Source organism: Psittacula echo, assembly GCF_963264785.1.
Source record: "Psittacula echo genome assembly, chromosome: 1".
NCBI lineage: Eukaryota > Metazoa > Chordata > Aves > Psittaciformes > Psittacidae > Psittacula > Psittacula echo.
The window spans coordinates 137704101-137718711 of NC_137735.1; the positions used below are offsets into that span (position 1 = coordinate 137704101).

At 44.0% G+C, this 14611-nt stretch overlaps 1 protein-coding gene across 1 annotated transcript; it reads right to left on the reverse strand.

Annotated features, from left to right (window-relative positions):
• Positions 1–1726: 1726 nt before the first annotated feature.
• On the reverse strand, positions 1727–14237 carry SLC26A3 (solute carrier family 26 member 3; the record flags this gene model as incomplete). The annotated part of the gene is made up of 19 exons (XM_080610285.1): positions 1727–1771; positions 2434–2579; positions 3063–3117; positions 3317–3550; positions 4405–4500; positions 5759–5851; positions 5938–6007; positions 7236–7342; positions 8376–8471; positions 8881–8958; positions 9073–9186; positions 9318–9465; positions 10095–10177; positions 10949–11101; positions 11782–11946; positions 12717–12874; positions 12965–13075; positions 13173–13312; positions 14107–14237. 19 exons carry the CDS (start codon positions 14235–14237, stop codon positions 1727–1729), a joined length of 2223 nt encoding a protein of 740 aa, XP_080466411.1.
• Between the last annotated feature and the right edge of the window lie 374 nt (positions 14238–14611).

The following is a 14611-nucleotide window of genomic DNA, read 5'->3' on the forward strand; positions in this document are numbered from 1 at the left end:
AGAAACATCTTCTAATATTGATATAGCTTCTGTTTATGTTTGGCCATGTCGAGCTTCTTGTCAACCAACACCCCCAAGTCCTCCTCAGGGCTGCTCTCAATCCATTCTCCATCCAGCCTGTATTTGTGCTTGGGATTGCCCCTACATAGGTGCAGGGCCTTACACTTGGCCTCATTGAACTTCATAAGGTTCTTGTTAGCCTACCCTTCCAGCCTACCCAGGTCATCCTGTTCCTGGGGGACGTGCCAGGTCTCATTGGTTATGAGCATCCTTGAAAGTGTATTGACAAATGCAGCAAGCAATGCAGAATTACCAAAATCCTTATTTAATAGTTCACTTTAAATGTATACTCTCTTGTGCACTTTATACCAGCCCAAACCAAATCAGTGAATCATGCTTGGATCTGAAAATGCTGTGTCTTTCCTGAACAATCCTCATGTTTGACAGGAGATACATTAGTCACTATGCTCATGGCAGTGAGCTGAAACCAAGTTTAGTAACTCGGTCTACTAGGTATCTTACAAACTATCAAGAAAAATATACAAGTTATATACAAGCTGAAGATAAAATATCATTCCCAACTATTAGTCTGTGTTATAAATTACAAGATTTCAAATATTTATATTTTCTCTAGTAACTGTGCAGGTTGTCTGCAAACTGTCAGAATAATCTATATACAAGTATGTGCAAAGAGGGTTAACATTACCTGCTTCTTCACCTCTGTGCTAAGCTGTCAACAAGGTATGAAATATCTGTGTGATTTTAGCTTCTATGTATGTACATAAATACATTTCTATATATACAGAGACACATAAAGACTAACGAGCACATTCCAAAGCTTGGAACGTAACCGTATGTAGTAAATCCTTCTTAAGGTATTTAAAGGTATCCTTCTGTATTCATGCTCATCACTGCATCTGCATTCATCTTCTCTAAGTGGTGTTGTGTTGCTGGAGGATGTTATATTTAGAAAATCTAAAATTTTGTTTCTATTGGAATCTGTAGGAAATAAAAAGATATAAATGTCACCCTCTGTAGGAAATAGCCAAGGTAGGTGCCCTCTGGTGAGTGATATGTAAGAGTTTACCCCTCCAAAGTGTTTGTGTTGAAAGACTGTGGTCTGACATTTTCTTCTGATGGGATTGCTGTGTGCTGGATACTGCCCGTCTCTTTGAGTCATTATGAAAGGCTGCATGTGTCCGTTTTTTATCCCTGTCTCCAGACTCCCCTTCTGCCCAGAGCATTTACACAAATGGGACAAACGCTGATGTTTCTGCCACTTGGACATTCTACCAATAGGGGAACTGTGGTGGACACGTGAGAAGACCAGGCGAGAGCCTCCTGAGATGGCATTTGCCCACCTTTCCTCTGATGACTCTCAGAGCACAAGGCTTGTGAGCTGAGCCCCATGCCTCTTACTCCTTTAAGGCTTTGCCTTAAGTCAAATCCCATCAATAAGCTGTTTGGCTGCTTTCTGCCCTGGCCTGACACAGGAACTCGGGGATGAAGATGCTTTTGTTACCTGACCTAGCAATTCCCGTGTCAGCTTTTGAGGCTGTGTTTCTTACAGTTGGAGTGCCACTAGTAGGGATGGGAATCTTACCATGCACTCCCGGCTGCGCAGTCCGTTGCTGGGGATGATGACATAGCTGTGGCTGTTACCCTTCCCCTGCAATGAACACAAATTGTGGGTTAGGAAATTGATTGCTGCTTTTTTTCCTTTTTCTCATTCTTGCTTTTTAAATCTCTGGAACACGCTTGGAAAGTTGACCTGGAAGGAAGGAAGCTCTCACTTGTCAGCCCTTTACACCCCCACCAGGTCTTGGGTCAGTGTGGAAGACCTGGGCCAGTTTAGCTAAGTGGGATTAGACAGTTTCCAGGTGAGTAGCATTCTGAGTTTGGTACTTTTAAACAGATTTAGCATGTGGGATCCTTTCTTGCTCGTGATGGAAGAACACTCCCAGAAAGGCCATAACCAAATTTGGATGTACTGATGTATGTGCATTCCTTTAGCACTCCTTTTGAAGGTAAACAGTTGTGGAAAGCCCACATGCAAGCAGCATGAGGTATGCCTTGCTAGAACCACTGCAGTGCATGCAGCAGTCCTTGCTGATAGGTGACCACAGAGAATGGATGGGCTGGGATTTCACCCCACACTGTGCTCTTCCCAAGGAGGTGGCTTCAAGTGAAGTCAACAGCCAGGCCAGTCTTCAGTGGGAATCATTCACTCTTTTCACTACTGGTTTGCCAGGTATCTGGGCCAGGAGCCACTCTTACTCTCCAAATGTACTGGAGACCTGCTGAGTTGTAATCATTAGCTTTCTGGATATAGAGAAGGTGTAGGGCACATGGCTGGCTATGCAGGGCACTGCTGGATGCCTGTCAGGAGTGTAAACACAGTAAAATAGCGGAAGGTGAAAGCTGTAGTGTTACCTCAGGGAGCTTTAATTCAGGGGAGCTGTCTATGTCCTTCTTCAGCAAAATGTGTAAAACTGCATCATGAATTGTGAGGAAGAACATGGATGGCTTAATCTCCTCATCAAAAAACGCACATCTCTCCAGTTTCTCCAGGAGGCCTTCTGCAGGGGAACAAAATCAAAGCACAAAAGTGACCTTTGGGCCTTAAAAATGAAGAAGTGCATCCTGAGCGTGTCCACTGAGGAAGCACGGGAACTGCCAGTATACTGCACTGTTTTATTAGAGCAGATGGGTTCCTCTTTAGTGATGTGGAGAGGATGGGATATAAATGCCAATCAGTACTTTCTCTGCTTGATGCCAGGCAGAAGGGAATTTGAGCCCTATTTCTTATATAATGCCTAACGTAGGCTGCCCTATAGTGGGTCTTACTGCCCAGAGCTGTACAGCACAGTGGTGGCCATAGGTAAAACCAGCCTGCTGGGGACAGCATGGGAGGGATGAGCTATCGGCTCAGATGGATCTGTTTGCTGTCCAAGACTGGAAGATAAAACTGGGTCATCCTCTGCAGCCAAGCTTGTTGGTGGACAGGGAAGAGAGTGGAACAAGGAATCTGTGGTGATGCTGATGGAAAGGCAAGTACTCACCATGTGCTGCTGCAATATAAATGTCGATGTTGATCCGGACAAATTCTCTCAAAGTCTGTTAAACCAGAAAGAGGCACCCTTTAGATACTGCTGGTTTTGCTGATAACAGACTCATGATGATTAGATTGCATTGTCCCACTCCTCAAGCCTATCTGTCAGGATACCATCCCTTCTCTCCAGCATATCCCTCATGTAACTGCATTCATATGTTTTTCTTTCATATGATCACTATTCATTTTGTGAATTACAGTTACCTTCTGGAGGACTCTCATGGCAGAAAAATCGAGGAAGGACACTGATGAGAAATCCAGAATGATGCTGTGAATGTCAACCCGAGGCACAGTGATGCTGGGGGGGAGGTCAGCACCCCAGTTGATCTGAATGGGCAAGTCTTTCATGTTGGTGGGCTGGTCCAGCTCCTCTATCTTGTTGTTGTCTAATTCTTCATCTGACTCATGTGTATGGTTTGCCATGCAGATCAAGCCTTTCTGTGTTCACAGAGAAAAGTATCATAACTAATACTTCTTTATAAGACCCAGCCATGGTAGTAGTGCATCTTACACAAGGGTGAGAGTGGTGACAATGCAAAGCTGGGGTACTCATGAGATGGAGCAGGACCCACCTGCACTTTACACTAGGAAAAGTCCTGTCTCTCCCTTGGCTGAAGGAGTCTGGGTATGTTGGCTTTCCTCTCACCAATCATTTAATCAGAATTAAAATAAATTATTAATGTTTTTTTATTGCTCTCTGAAGCCAATTATCATATTTTTTACTGTGGGTGTGGTGAGGCACTGAAACAAGCTGCTCAAGGAAGCTGTGAATGCCCCATCCTTGACAGTGTTCAAGGGCAGGTTGAACGGGGCCTTGAACAACCTGGTCTAGTGGAAGATGTTCCTGCCTGTGGCAGGAGTATTGGAGCTAGTTGATCTTGAGGTCCTTTCCAACCCAAACCATTCTAGGATTCTATGATTCTATATGCTTTAATTCGATAGTTTTGGAACAAATCAACAAAGAGCTTGTAGGATTTGAGGTGGGAGAAAACTGGCTTTATCCTACCATTAATGCATAATGAACATTGCCTCTGTGGGAGCTGATCCTGACATTTAATGCTAAACAAAACTCCAGTGGACATATACAAGCTCTGCCCATAGTAAAGCTGTAGGTCGCTAACTGTGAGAGGCATTTAAATCTTATTTTTGAAATGTGTTTGTCATGAAGTGGCAGCCTGGGAATAGCATATCTAAGTGGGACAGGAGGCTGCAGGCACTTCTCTGCTATGCCAAGCCAGAGAGCTGGGTGCTTATCTGTTAACCCCCCTCCCAGGTGCAGTGGCCTTACATACAGGTGTCACTTGCAGCTCTCCTTTCTTCAACATCTTTCTGACCTTCCTCAGAGCCTTATTGCGTTTCCTCAGGATTCTCTGTGGATTGAAGCCAACCTGCAGAAACAGCACTTTGCATAATTAAAACATCCAGGGGAAATTACCGGGGGAAGGACACAGCATCTCGCATGGCTTTTCTTTACAGTCACAATGAGCATAATTTGGACTTGGTGTTGCCTACCATTTTTCATCAATTCAATTTTTCTTGGTTGGAAAGATGTCTACAGGCATGACCACAAAGCAGGCAGGCCCAGGACTGCAGTTTCGTAATGAAGATGAGTAGAACATGCTCTGGGCTAGCCAGAACTGTACCAGCCTGAGATACCAACCAGTATCTGCTCTGCGCCCCGACTGCAGCATGGTTTGTATACACATTGTTTTGTTTTCTTGAAGAAGAAAATCCAACTTGAAAGTGCTGGCTGTGTATGTCTCTTGGACCTTTTAATTGGTTTTAGGAAAATTAGATGGCAAGAGAATTGGGCTAATAAGGGTTATGAAAATACCAAGTTCCTACAAGTCCTCTACCATCTATCAAGTGGTGGAGGAGAGAGATGTTAGAAGTACCCATATTTGTAAAGGGAGAGAGTGGTGTGAGCAACTGCACCACAGAAAAAAAACCTTCAGGCTCTTCTGAGGTGAAAGCCAAGCACATGTTGGATTCTCCGGTTGCTTTGCCAGTTTCAGTCCCTCATGTGAAGAATGAGCTGCTCATTACCAGTGCTCAGGGTAGCCACTGCTTATCGACTCCCCGCTAAAAGCACATGAAGGGGAGGGTGTGGATGCAAGTTTGGTCCAGTCTGGGGATGGTAGCCTCTCTGGCATGGTGAGGGCTCAGGGGTCCTGGCTCTCTGTGCTGGTTATGGAAAGAACAGCTGCCTTCACCCAGTTTGTCATGGAAAACATGAGGACCATTTTGATAGTGTGATTTCATTCAGCTGTTCTTCTGACTGGTGTGGTTACATGCTTTGGGGGGAAGTTGAGTAAACTAACATCTATTAGGTGTAAATAATATAAATGCTAATAAAATAAAATAACGTCTATGCACTGCTTTCCTCTAAAGGACTTAAAACACATATATACATTTTTATGGTATAAATTCAATATGAGGCGGGCTGCTTTTTCTCAGAGGGGTGTACGTACGTGTAGGATTACATTAGTGGCAACAATATTTGAATAAGTCATAGAGTCATAGAATAGTTAGTGATAATCTTTTGAACTATGGACTGACTGCATATATAGTAATGATTGGGAAATTGTATTCACCTTAATGCATCATGCAATTCATATGTTCAGAACAACAGCCCCAGGCACTTACAGCAGTGATGAGTTTCTCTCTGAAGAATTCAGTATTAGCAAAGAAGATAGGAGACGAGCATTTGAAAATCTTCACTCCCTCTGGTTCATAGATCTACAATGAAGCAAAAGTGTCAGTAACGACATCTGCTATATAGACACAAATGCTGCAGATAATAAAAGAAACAAGACATTTCTTACGTCTTTGTAATCCTTCCTGTCTCTGTAGATGTTACTTCTCCCAACATTAGCCAGAACGGTGCAGCTTGGGCTGTGAACAAACACACACATGCAGTTATTTGTACCCTGTACCAAAACCTGGCAGAAGGAATGATCAGAGAAAGCAACCTCAGCTGTGGTGGTAGGCTGGAGCGGGACCCCACATCCAAGGGTTTATGCCTGTAATTTGTTTTTCCATACCTGGTTGCAGGAGTGAACAAGGCATTGGGCTGTTGGCCTTCTCTGTGCAGGGAGATTTTATAACAGGAGATTCTAAGACCAGTGTTGGGATCGGTCTTGTTCAACATCTTTGTCAGTGACATGGACAGTGGGATTGAGTGAGCCCTCAGCAAGTTTGCCGATGACACCAAGCTGTGTGGTTCGGTTGATGCGCTGGAGGGAAGGGATGCCATCCGGAGGGACCTCGACACGCTTGTGAGGTGGACTGATGCCAACCTTATGAAGTTTAACCATGCCAAGTGCAAGGTCCTACACCTGGGTGGGAGCAATCCCAGGCACAGCTACAGGTTGGGCAGAGAAGAGATTCAGAGCAGCCCTGCGGAGAAGGACTTGGGGGTGTTGGTCGATGAGAAACTTAACATGAGCCGGCTTCAGTGTGTGCTCACAGCCCAGAAAGCCAACCATATCCTGGGCTGCATCAAAAGGAGCATGACCAGCAGGTCAAAGGAGGTGATCCTGCCCCTCTACTCTGCTCTCATGAGACCTCACTTGGAGTATTGTGTGCAGTTCTGGTGTCCTCAACATAAAAAGGACATGGAACTGTTGGAACAAGTCCAGAGGAGGGCCACGAGGATGATCAGGGGACTGGAGCACCTCCCGTATGAAGACAGGCTGAGCAAGTTGGGGCTGTTCAGCCTGGAGAAGAGAAGGCTGCGTGGAGACCTCATAGCAGCCTTCCAGTGTCTGAAAGGAGCCTACAAGGATGCTGGGGAGGGACTCTTCATTAGGGACTGTAGTGACAGGACAAGGGGTAACGGGTTCAAACTTAAACAGAGGAAGTTTAGATTGGATATAAGGAAGAAATTCTTTACTGAGAGGGTGGTGAGGCACTGGAATGGGTTGCCCAGGGAGGTTGTGAATGCTCCATCCCTGGCAGTGTTCAAGGCCAGGTTGGACAGAGCCTTGGGTGACATGGTTTAGTGTGAGGTGTCCCTGCTCATGGCAAGGGGGTTTGGAACTAGATGATCTTAAGGTCCTTTCCAACCCTAACTGTTCTATGATTGTATGATGCTATATCATAGCATCCAACAAGTACTCACATCTGGGAGCGGATCACCACAGTCAGCAGCTGGAATGCCACGGCGGTTGCTAGTCCAATATCCAGACCAAGAAAAATGGCAGCCAAGAAAGTCATCACCCATATAACCTGTAAGGAGCACGTTATGAGCGTGTCAAGAAGCTGGGTTTTGAGCTCAGGGTAAGAGCAGCAACAGATCTCAGATCTGGTCCAGGCTGTACCTCTGCCTTTGGTAAGGGAATTTATGTTTCCTAGGAGTTTTTTTCTTGTAAAACAGGACCAGACTGATCAGCTAGCACTAGGGAGTGTTTCTAGGAATGACAATTTCTGCAGAATAAAGGCTTACAATAATGGAGTTGTGTATCTTTGGTAGGTGGTTTGCTAAATGCTCAATAAAAATCCAGCAGAAAGGCAAGGTTACACCTAAATCAGGATCCTGGTAAAGCCGAGAGTTGTAAATGTAGGTGCTGTGAATGTACACAACTGGTAAGCACAAATTACAAGGTAATAATGAATATGTTTTAGCCACAGATCTCAAAGCAAATTACCACATTTTCATGTGGTAAATAACTGATTGGTAGCTGGGAAAACTAATGCCTGGAACCATCTGGCAAGACAAGAAGCTGGCCTATGAGAAGGGCAAGAGCCTAAATTTTCTGAGTGCTAGAGGTAAGCAGTCCTTCTCTCCAGCCATGAGCAGTAAAGCTCATTTGGAGTAAATCCTTCAAGCCACGGCTGTCACTTGTTTTTTTACTGTGTAACTTCCATGTAACCACGCTGCATGTGTGTGAAAAAATGTCCCTGAATATATAGCCAATGCAGTAGGTATTTAGACATTTTCTGTAACTGCCTTTTATATTTGACTTTATATAATGAACTGTATTTAAATAGATTTTGATTAAATGGATGAAAATGAAGTTAGGAGAGATAATCAACTCACAAGGGGTGGAACAAAATGAAAGGCACAAAGAAGGGGTATATGAGTAAAAAAGGCTTGCCACTACTGTACTTTCTGTTTAGAGAAGTAAGGTGGGTATATATATATATATACACACACTTACATATATATATAAAAAACAAAAGATAGCCTGTAAGTGAATTTGCATAATAGATTAGTATTCCAGAGTGCTTCATTCCTGAATGCTTGTGGGACTCAACTTACACAGTCATACTTGTCCTTTCTCCATAGGATGCCTACTTCTTTGAACTGCATGAGCATTCCTTTCAAGTTGCCAAGAGCCAGCGATGCAAGGACTGACTGTCAAAAAGACCAAAATACATGTTGAATTTTGAAGAAGCAAAGCAAATGTTGTACATGTTATATAAATAAGGCCAAAGTTCAGCTTAAAGGCCAGGGAGCATCTCCAGCTGTATTGCTGCTGGAACCTCCCTAGCCATGGTGCAATGCAGGTGTCTGACTTGAAGTTGTGAGTCCCACTTATTTTTGGCACCTAAAAGCTGATGCTGTGGTGTTTGGTGTTTGGGCACTTGTGTTCCCTTTGAGGGACCAGATGTTGTGGTCCTCTCTGTCATGATCTGGGAAGAAGAACCAAGCTTTGCAAAACCCTGTTTGGCCCCCACTGAAGCCTACTAACACTCCCAGTGATTCCTAGAACAGCACTGTCTTTGTCAAGCAGGAGGAACTGCTTGATGAAACCAGTGAATACCTTCTGTAATGGTGCCAGGAGAAACCCAATGGCCAAGATCACAACCAAGACGATGGCAGCTGAGATAATACCAGCAATCTGCATGAGAGAACAATTACACCATGAATAAGTGTCCACAGGTATTATGGTCAGCTAGGAAAAAAAGAGAGCTTTCTAGCATTAAATGTCATCATGATCTGTTGTTTTCTGTACCTGTGTTTTGCCTCCTGTGCTCTCCTGCACACCTGATCTCGACAGAGCAGTGCTGGAAGCAAATCCTTTGAATGATCCACAAACTATGTTACCCAGCCCAAAAGCAATTAGTTCCTGAAATAAAACCAGAAAAGATTGTTCTTAAAAGCTAGTTCATGACAGTTATTCACAAGGCAAAGTATTCTTAAAATTACTTATTTCCCATTGAGAAATGCACTGTCTTGTTTTCTGTGTTATTTGCCTACCTGGTTGCTGTCTAACGGGTAGTCATACTTGATGGAATACACTTTAGCCACAGAGAAGGCTACAGCAAACCCAACAATTGCGATGGAAATGCTGTCACCAATGCACTTTTGGAGGACACCTACATCAGGTGCAACAGGCACTTGAAATCTGAAAGACAAAAATCTACTCATTAAGGATATGCCTCAGGAAACAAATTGTCAAGCAAGTGAGCAAGGCAATGGTCACGCTCATACTGAGAACTCTGAGGAGATGTGACACAGAACTGCAGGTCTGAACCCCGAACCCTTTGGAGAATCCTTAACTGGGACAAGGACTCTGCTTATCTGCACTTGGCTGAGTTTGTGTCCCAGCAGATTCTCATTTACTTGGTCAGGACCAGCCACAGCTTATTTTGTCTGAGGTGCATGCACAGTTCTGCCTTCTCATTATGCATGGATGTAAGTTGTGGTAAGGAGCTGAGGCCCTTGCACAGGCAATTTGTGCACAGCAGGATTTCATTTAACTATGACAAAAAGAAAAATATCTGTGTGATTCATCCCTGTGTGAAGCACTTTAGTCAGCTAAACAAATATGTGCTCAGTCAGGTAATGCTGACTAGTCTCTCAGACTATCTATCTGCTAGGTGCTCTAGCTTTACCATTTCCTGCTCCTTTGATCAGGGTCTTTTGCAGATTCTAGGGAGAATTAGTTTAATCAAACATAGCTGAACTGATTCAACACTGACAAACTAGAGAGAATATTTTGCTCCACTGGTGAATTTTAAGTAAATCACTTACCCTTCCTCTAGTTTTCCAACAACAGCTACATTGTATTTTTCTTCAAAGTTACAGAAATAGGAAATCAGTGCTGCTAAGACTGTCTGAAAGATAATAAACCCCACCTCCATTAGACACATTCAAGCAAGAGTGTAAAGAAACCATTAAGAATCATTATATTCCCTTTCCCACATGCCCTCCAGTCTCATCACTAGTATCAGAAGTATGCCATAGGTGTGCACATCCCTTTGCTGTTCAGATTCATTCCTGAACCACCTTACAGGTATGGGTTTATGTTCATAAATCACACAGAGCATATATCAGAATATCTCACTGGCAGTGGAAAGCATCCCACCCAATAAACCAGGTGTTTTCTAACAAGTCTGTTTCTGTGCTAGCTCTGAGGGAAAACAAGCACTACTTGTGTTTATAGCAGCATCCTCCTGGACTTTAGGAGCTTGCTGCCTGTGTGAGGCTTCCCCCACCACACTGCTGCTTGGGGTAGGTAAAAACCTCCACTGCTGGAGGGCCAAAGTACTTTGTGCTTGGCCACGGATGGCCAGGACTTCAGTGGCTGCTTGCAGGAGTGCAGAGAGGCCCTAGCTGTGGGCCTGCAGCTGGTTGGTGTCAGAGCCAATTTCATCCAAGCAAAAAAAATATGGTTTATAGCATCTTACTTCCTACAGATGTATTCAGTGAAGGACAGCTAAGTAGAGGTGAAACATCTAGGAGAGGTAAAACAACTCACAGTAGCTCATGACTAAAATGATACCTCATCATTTAATGCAGGACAGGAGAAGAAATAGTTTAAACTCTGCTCCCCATGTCACTATAGTGATGAAGCAATTGCAAAATCAGAGAGAAGTGACCCTTACCACAAGGAGTTCAATCGGGATGGGAGTTGGTAACTTTGCTTTGTATCGATTGTTCAGTTCTTTCACCACAAACACGACAAGCAAGACAATAAGGGATGTGACAAGGTCAGCGATGTTTGTATCTGTGATCTGGCTGAAAACACTCTCCAGAGTCTGCAAAATCAAAAAGAAACAAGTGGTGCTTTGTAAATAGTAGTGCCCTGGCACCGTAGCACTATCCCTTCTGGAAGAGCCTGGATCTGAATTGCTGGAAGTGGTTGGGATTTATTCCCTGGGGCATGATGTGGATTGCAAGTTCCAATGAATATGCATATACACCATACAAATGATAAAAGTGTCCGTGAAAGATCTGGCCCTTGACCCTCTCCTCCTGGCTTCTCCCTGAGGGAGTATCAGAGCAACACGTACATGTGTGATAGGAAATGTGAGCAACAGAATTACAGAGCCAGAGCCTCTCTCTGCTCCTCCCTTCCTGTCCTTCTCCATCCTACTTTCTCATCCAGCAGCCCTCAGAGCCATATCCAAATTAAATATATATAATATCAACCCATTAAAAATGAATAATTATATGCTAGAGGCAAACTTGAACACTTAATTCAAATATGCCAACACACAGTATTATCTAATTAGCCCAGTGGATGTAACTTGGTATTTGGTTATAAATTTGAAGATTGGCAATATGGTAATAACACATCGCTTATATTTTTCTCTTGTGCTTCCTGCTGCTTGGCTGTTTTTATGCTGAGTTCTGTTATTGCAGCTTTGTGACACACAGCCAGATATACATTGCAGGTTTCAATAGCATTAGCAGATAATGAATACTTAGTACTTACATAGATGATGCCCAGCGGTTTATTATATCCAGGGACAGATAGTTGAAGCATGAATTTCAGCTGAGATACCACAACATGGACAGCTGCAGCAGTCGTGAAACCGCTGATTAATGAGTGTGATAGATAAATAACAATGAACCCAAATTGGAGAATTCCCAGAAGCAGCTGGAATGCAAAATGACCATATGTCACTGGGATTCATTTGTGCTTTTAAGCAATCTCTGCAACAAAGAGAACTGTATTTACTGGAAACAAAGATTTTCTCCTCATCCCATACATGCAGGGATTAAAGATTATACTGTCACGAGACCTGCAATAAAAAATGACACTGGGCAACAAGGGGCATAAAATATAAAGGAGCGTAAGAGTAATTGCCAAAGTAGTTAAAACCTTTCCTTTTTATTTTATAGCTAAAATAAACCTCCTTAGTCTTATGGTTTTCAGTACCTGTTTTTTCACATGGTACCAGCGTTTCATGAAGCACAAACATATTATGATGTTAGGAAGGAAGGAACTGTAAGAATTCTATATTAGGAAGTAAAGAGAAATTGTGGGGTTTCTTTTACAAGACAAATCCAAATATTTTATTATGAGACAGAGCTTTTATTTCCCTTGGTGTGTCTGCATCATTCTCACAACTACTTTTTCCCTATCCAGCAGATTGGGTTTTGCTGTAGGTGGGGTGCAGCTGTGTGGGCTGTAAGCTCAGGTCTGGGCAAAACCAGGGATTTCACAGCATGCATCAGTGCCTGGAGGGGCACTGGAGGGGCCCAAGTGTCTCCTAATCAATGAGACAAGGTCAGTTATGTGGGAAGAGGAAGAGAATTACTTTGGTGACTACACCAGCAGAAACCAGAGGAAGGTCAGTTCACCATCCTTCTGTTCTCACATGTGCATATAGACAGGTATAGGCACACACACGTAAGTTTACCAACCTGAAAAATCCCAGACAGGAAGGTTACAGATGCAGCCACCATCACCCTCTCTTCATTTATTGCTGAGGTATTTGTGGAAGTGCCATTTCCAGTACTGTCATCAGGGACCAGCCTGACAACGGCTCCTCCCACCATCAGGCTCAGGACGGGGAAGGGACCTGAGCAGCACAAGGCATTCATTACTGACCTGGAGGGACAGCACATACTTCTTCACCACTGAGGAGGGTGGCTGGTGTGCCTCAACTTACCCACTGAGATATGTCTGGATGTGCCAAAGATAAAATAGACCAGGACAGGGAAAAATGCCGCATAGAGTCCATAACCAGGGGGCACATTCACCAGCAAAGCAAAGGCAAGACCTGTAGGGATAGAGGCACGGAGAAGGTGATGTGTGTGTTACAGGCTGCAGCCAGCAGTCCCTTTGTGCCTGGATAAACAAGCTGTTCCCAGAGATACCTTGCAGGACAGCCACGAGCCCCGTATTAATGCCAGAGACGATGTCACTCAGGATCCACTCCCTGAAGCGGTACGCTGGCAGCCATGAGGCAACGGGAAACAAACCCAAGGCGACTTTTTTGACCCTTTGCGGGGAGCAGCTGTAAAAACACAAGAGGACAGAGCTCCGCTGGTGAGCAGCTCAACTGACTTGCAGCCTGTCTTTGGAGCAGAATTGAAGGGGAAGGATTCAGGTTCAGGTTGCCAGAGGTCAAAATCTCACCCAGACGCAGATCAACCTGCTCTGCCATCTGTGCTTCAAGCAGCACCCAGTGGCCTCCAGGTCCTTTCCAACCAAAATACTCATATAGTAAGGGTTAGAAGGGACCTTTAAAGGTCACCTAGTCCAGCTCCTTGCAGTAAACAGGGACATCTTCAACTAGATCAGGTTGCTCAGAGCCCTGTTCAACCTGACGTTGAATGTTTCCAGGAATGGGGCATTTACAACCACCCTGGAAAAAACTGTTCCAGTGTTTCACCACCTTCATCATAAAAAAATGTCTTCCTTATATCTAGTCTGAATCTCCCCTCTTTTAGTTTAAAACCATTACCCCTTGTCCTATCACAACAGGCCCTGCTAAGGTCTGATCACATCTTTTTTATAAGCCCCCTTTAAGTACTGAAAGGCCACAATAAGGTCTTTCCAGAGCCTCTGCTGCTAAGTATCCTCGGAAAAGAGAAGCTGCTTGGGGTAAAACTGTAGGAAGACTTTGATGGTAATAGCAGATAAAATTATTTAGAAAAATATGGCAGTGCATTTAGTGAATGAGTTTTCCTTTTCTTTCTTGGAATCTGAGATGGAAGTTGTCAGGATGGAGTTTGTGATGTCCAAGAGTGGCAGTTTGGGCTGTTTCTTAGATCCATAATTTTACAAAACCCAAGAAAATCTCCTTACCGAAAATATAGTTTCAGGTGATCCCAAAAGGTCTTATGGTATCTGTGCAATTTCTCATGCTCTTCATTGAATAAATGCTCTGAGTACACAGGTCTGGCTACAACATAGTGGTTGCCCAGAGGTTCAACCATTTCTTCTGAAATGTCAAGTGAGGATGGTGACTTGTGTGCGCTTCTCTCTGGCCTTAGTCACTTAAAAACCTGCAATGGAGAACAGGGTTATGTACTGTGGGGCATGTGGGTGTAGCGCAGATGAATGAACTCTAAACTGAGCGCTAACCACCTTTGAAGATCAAAAGAGAGATGTTGAACCACCCACTTCACTTTGCCAAGATGATCTGTTGCCCTCCTCCTCTTCCTGCTGCAGGGCAGTGTTTCACTGGAGCATGAAGTATTGCTTTCTAAAGATGCAGCCAAAAAGTGGGCACGATGTATTTTGAGTTCATTTATCTCCGAGTCAGCCATCTACAACCAAAACCTGCCTTCCTCAAGGGAGGCTAGTTTCT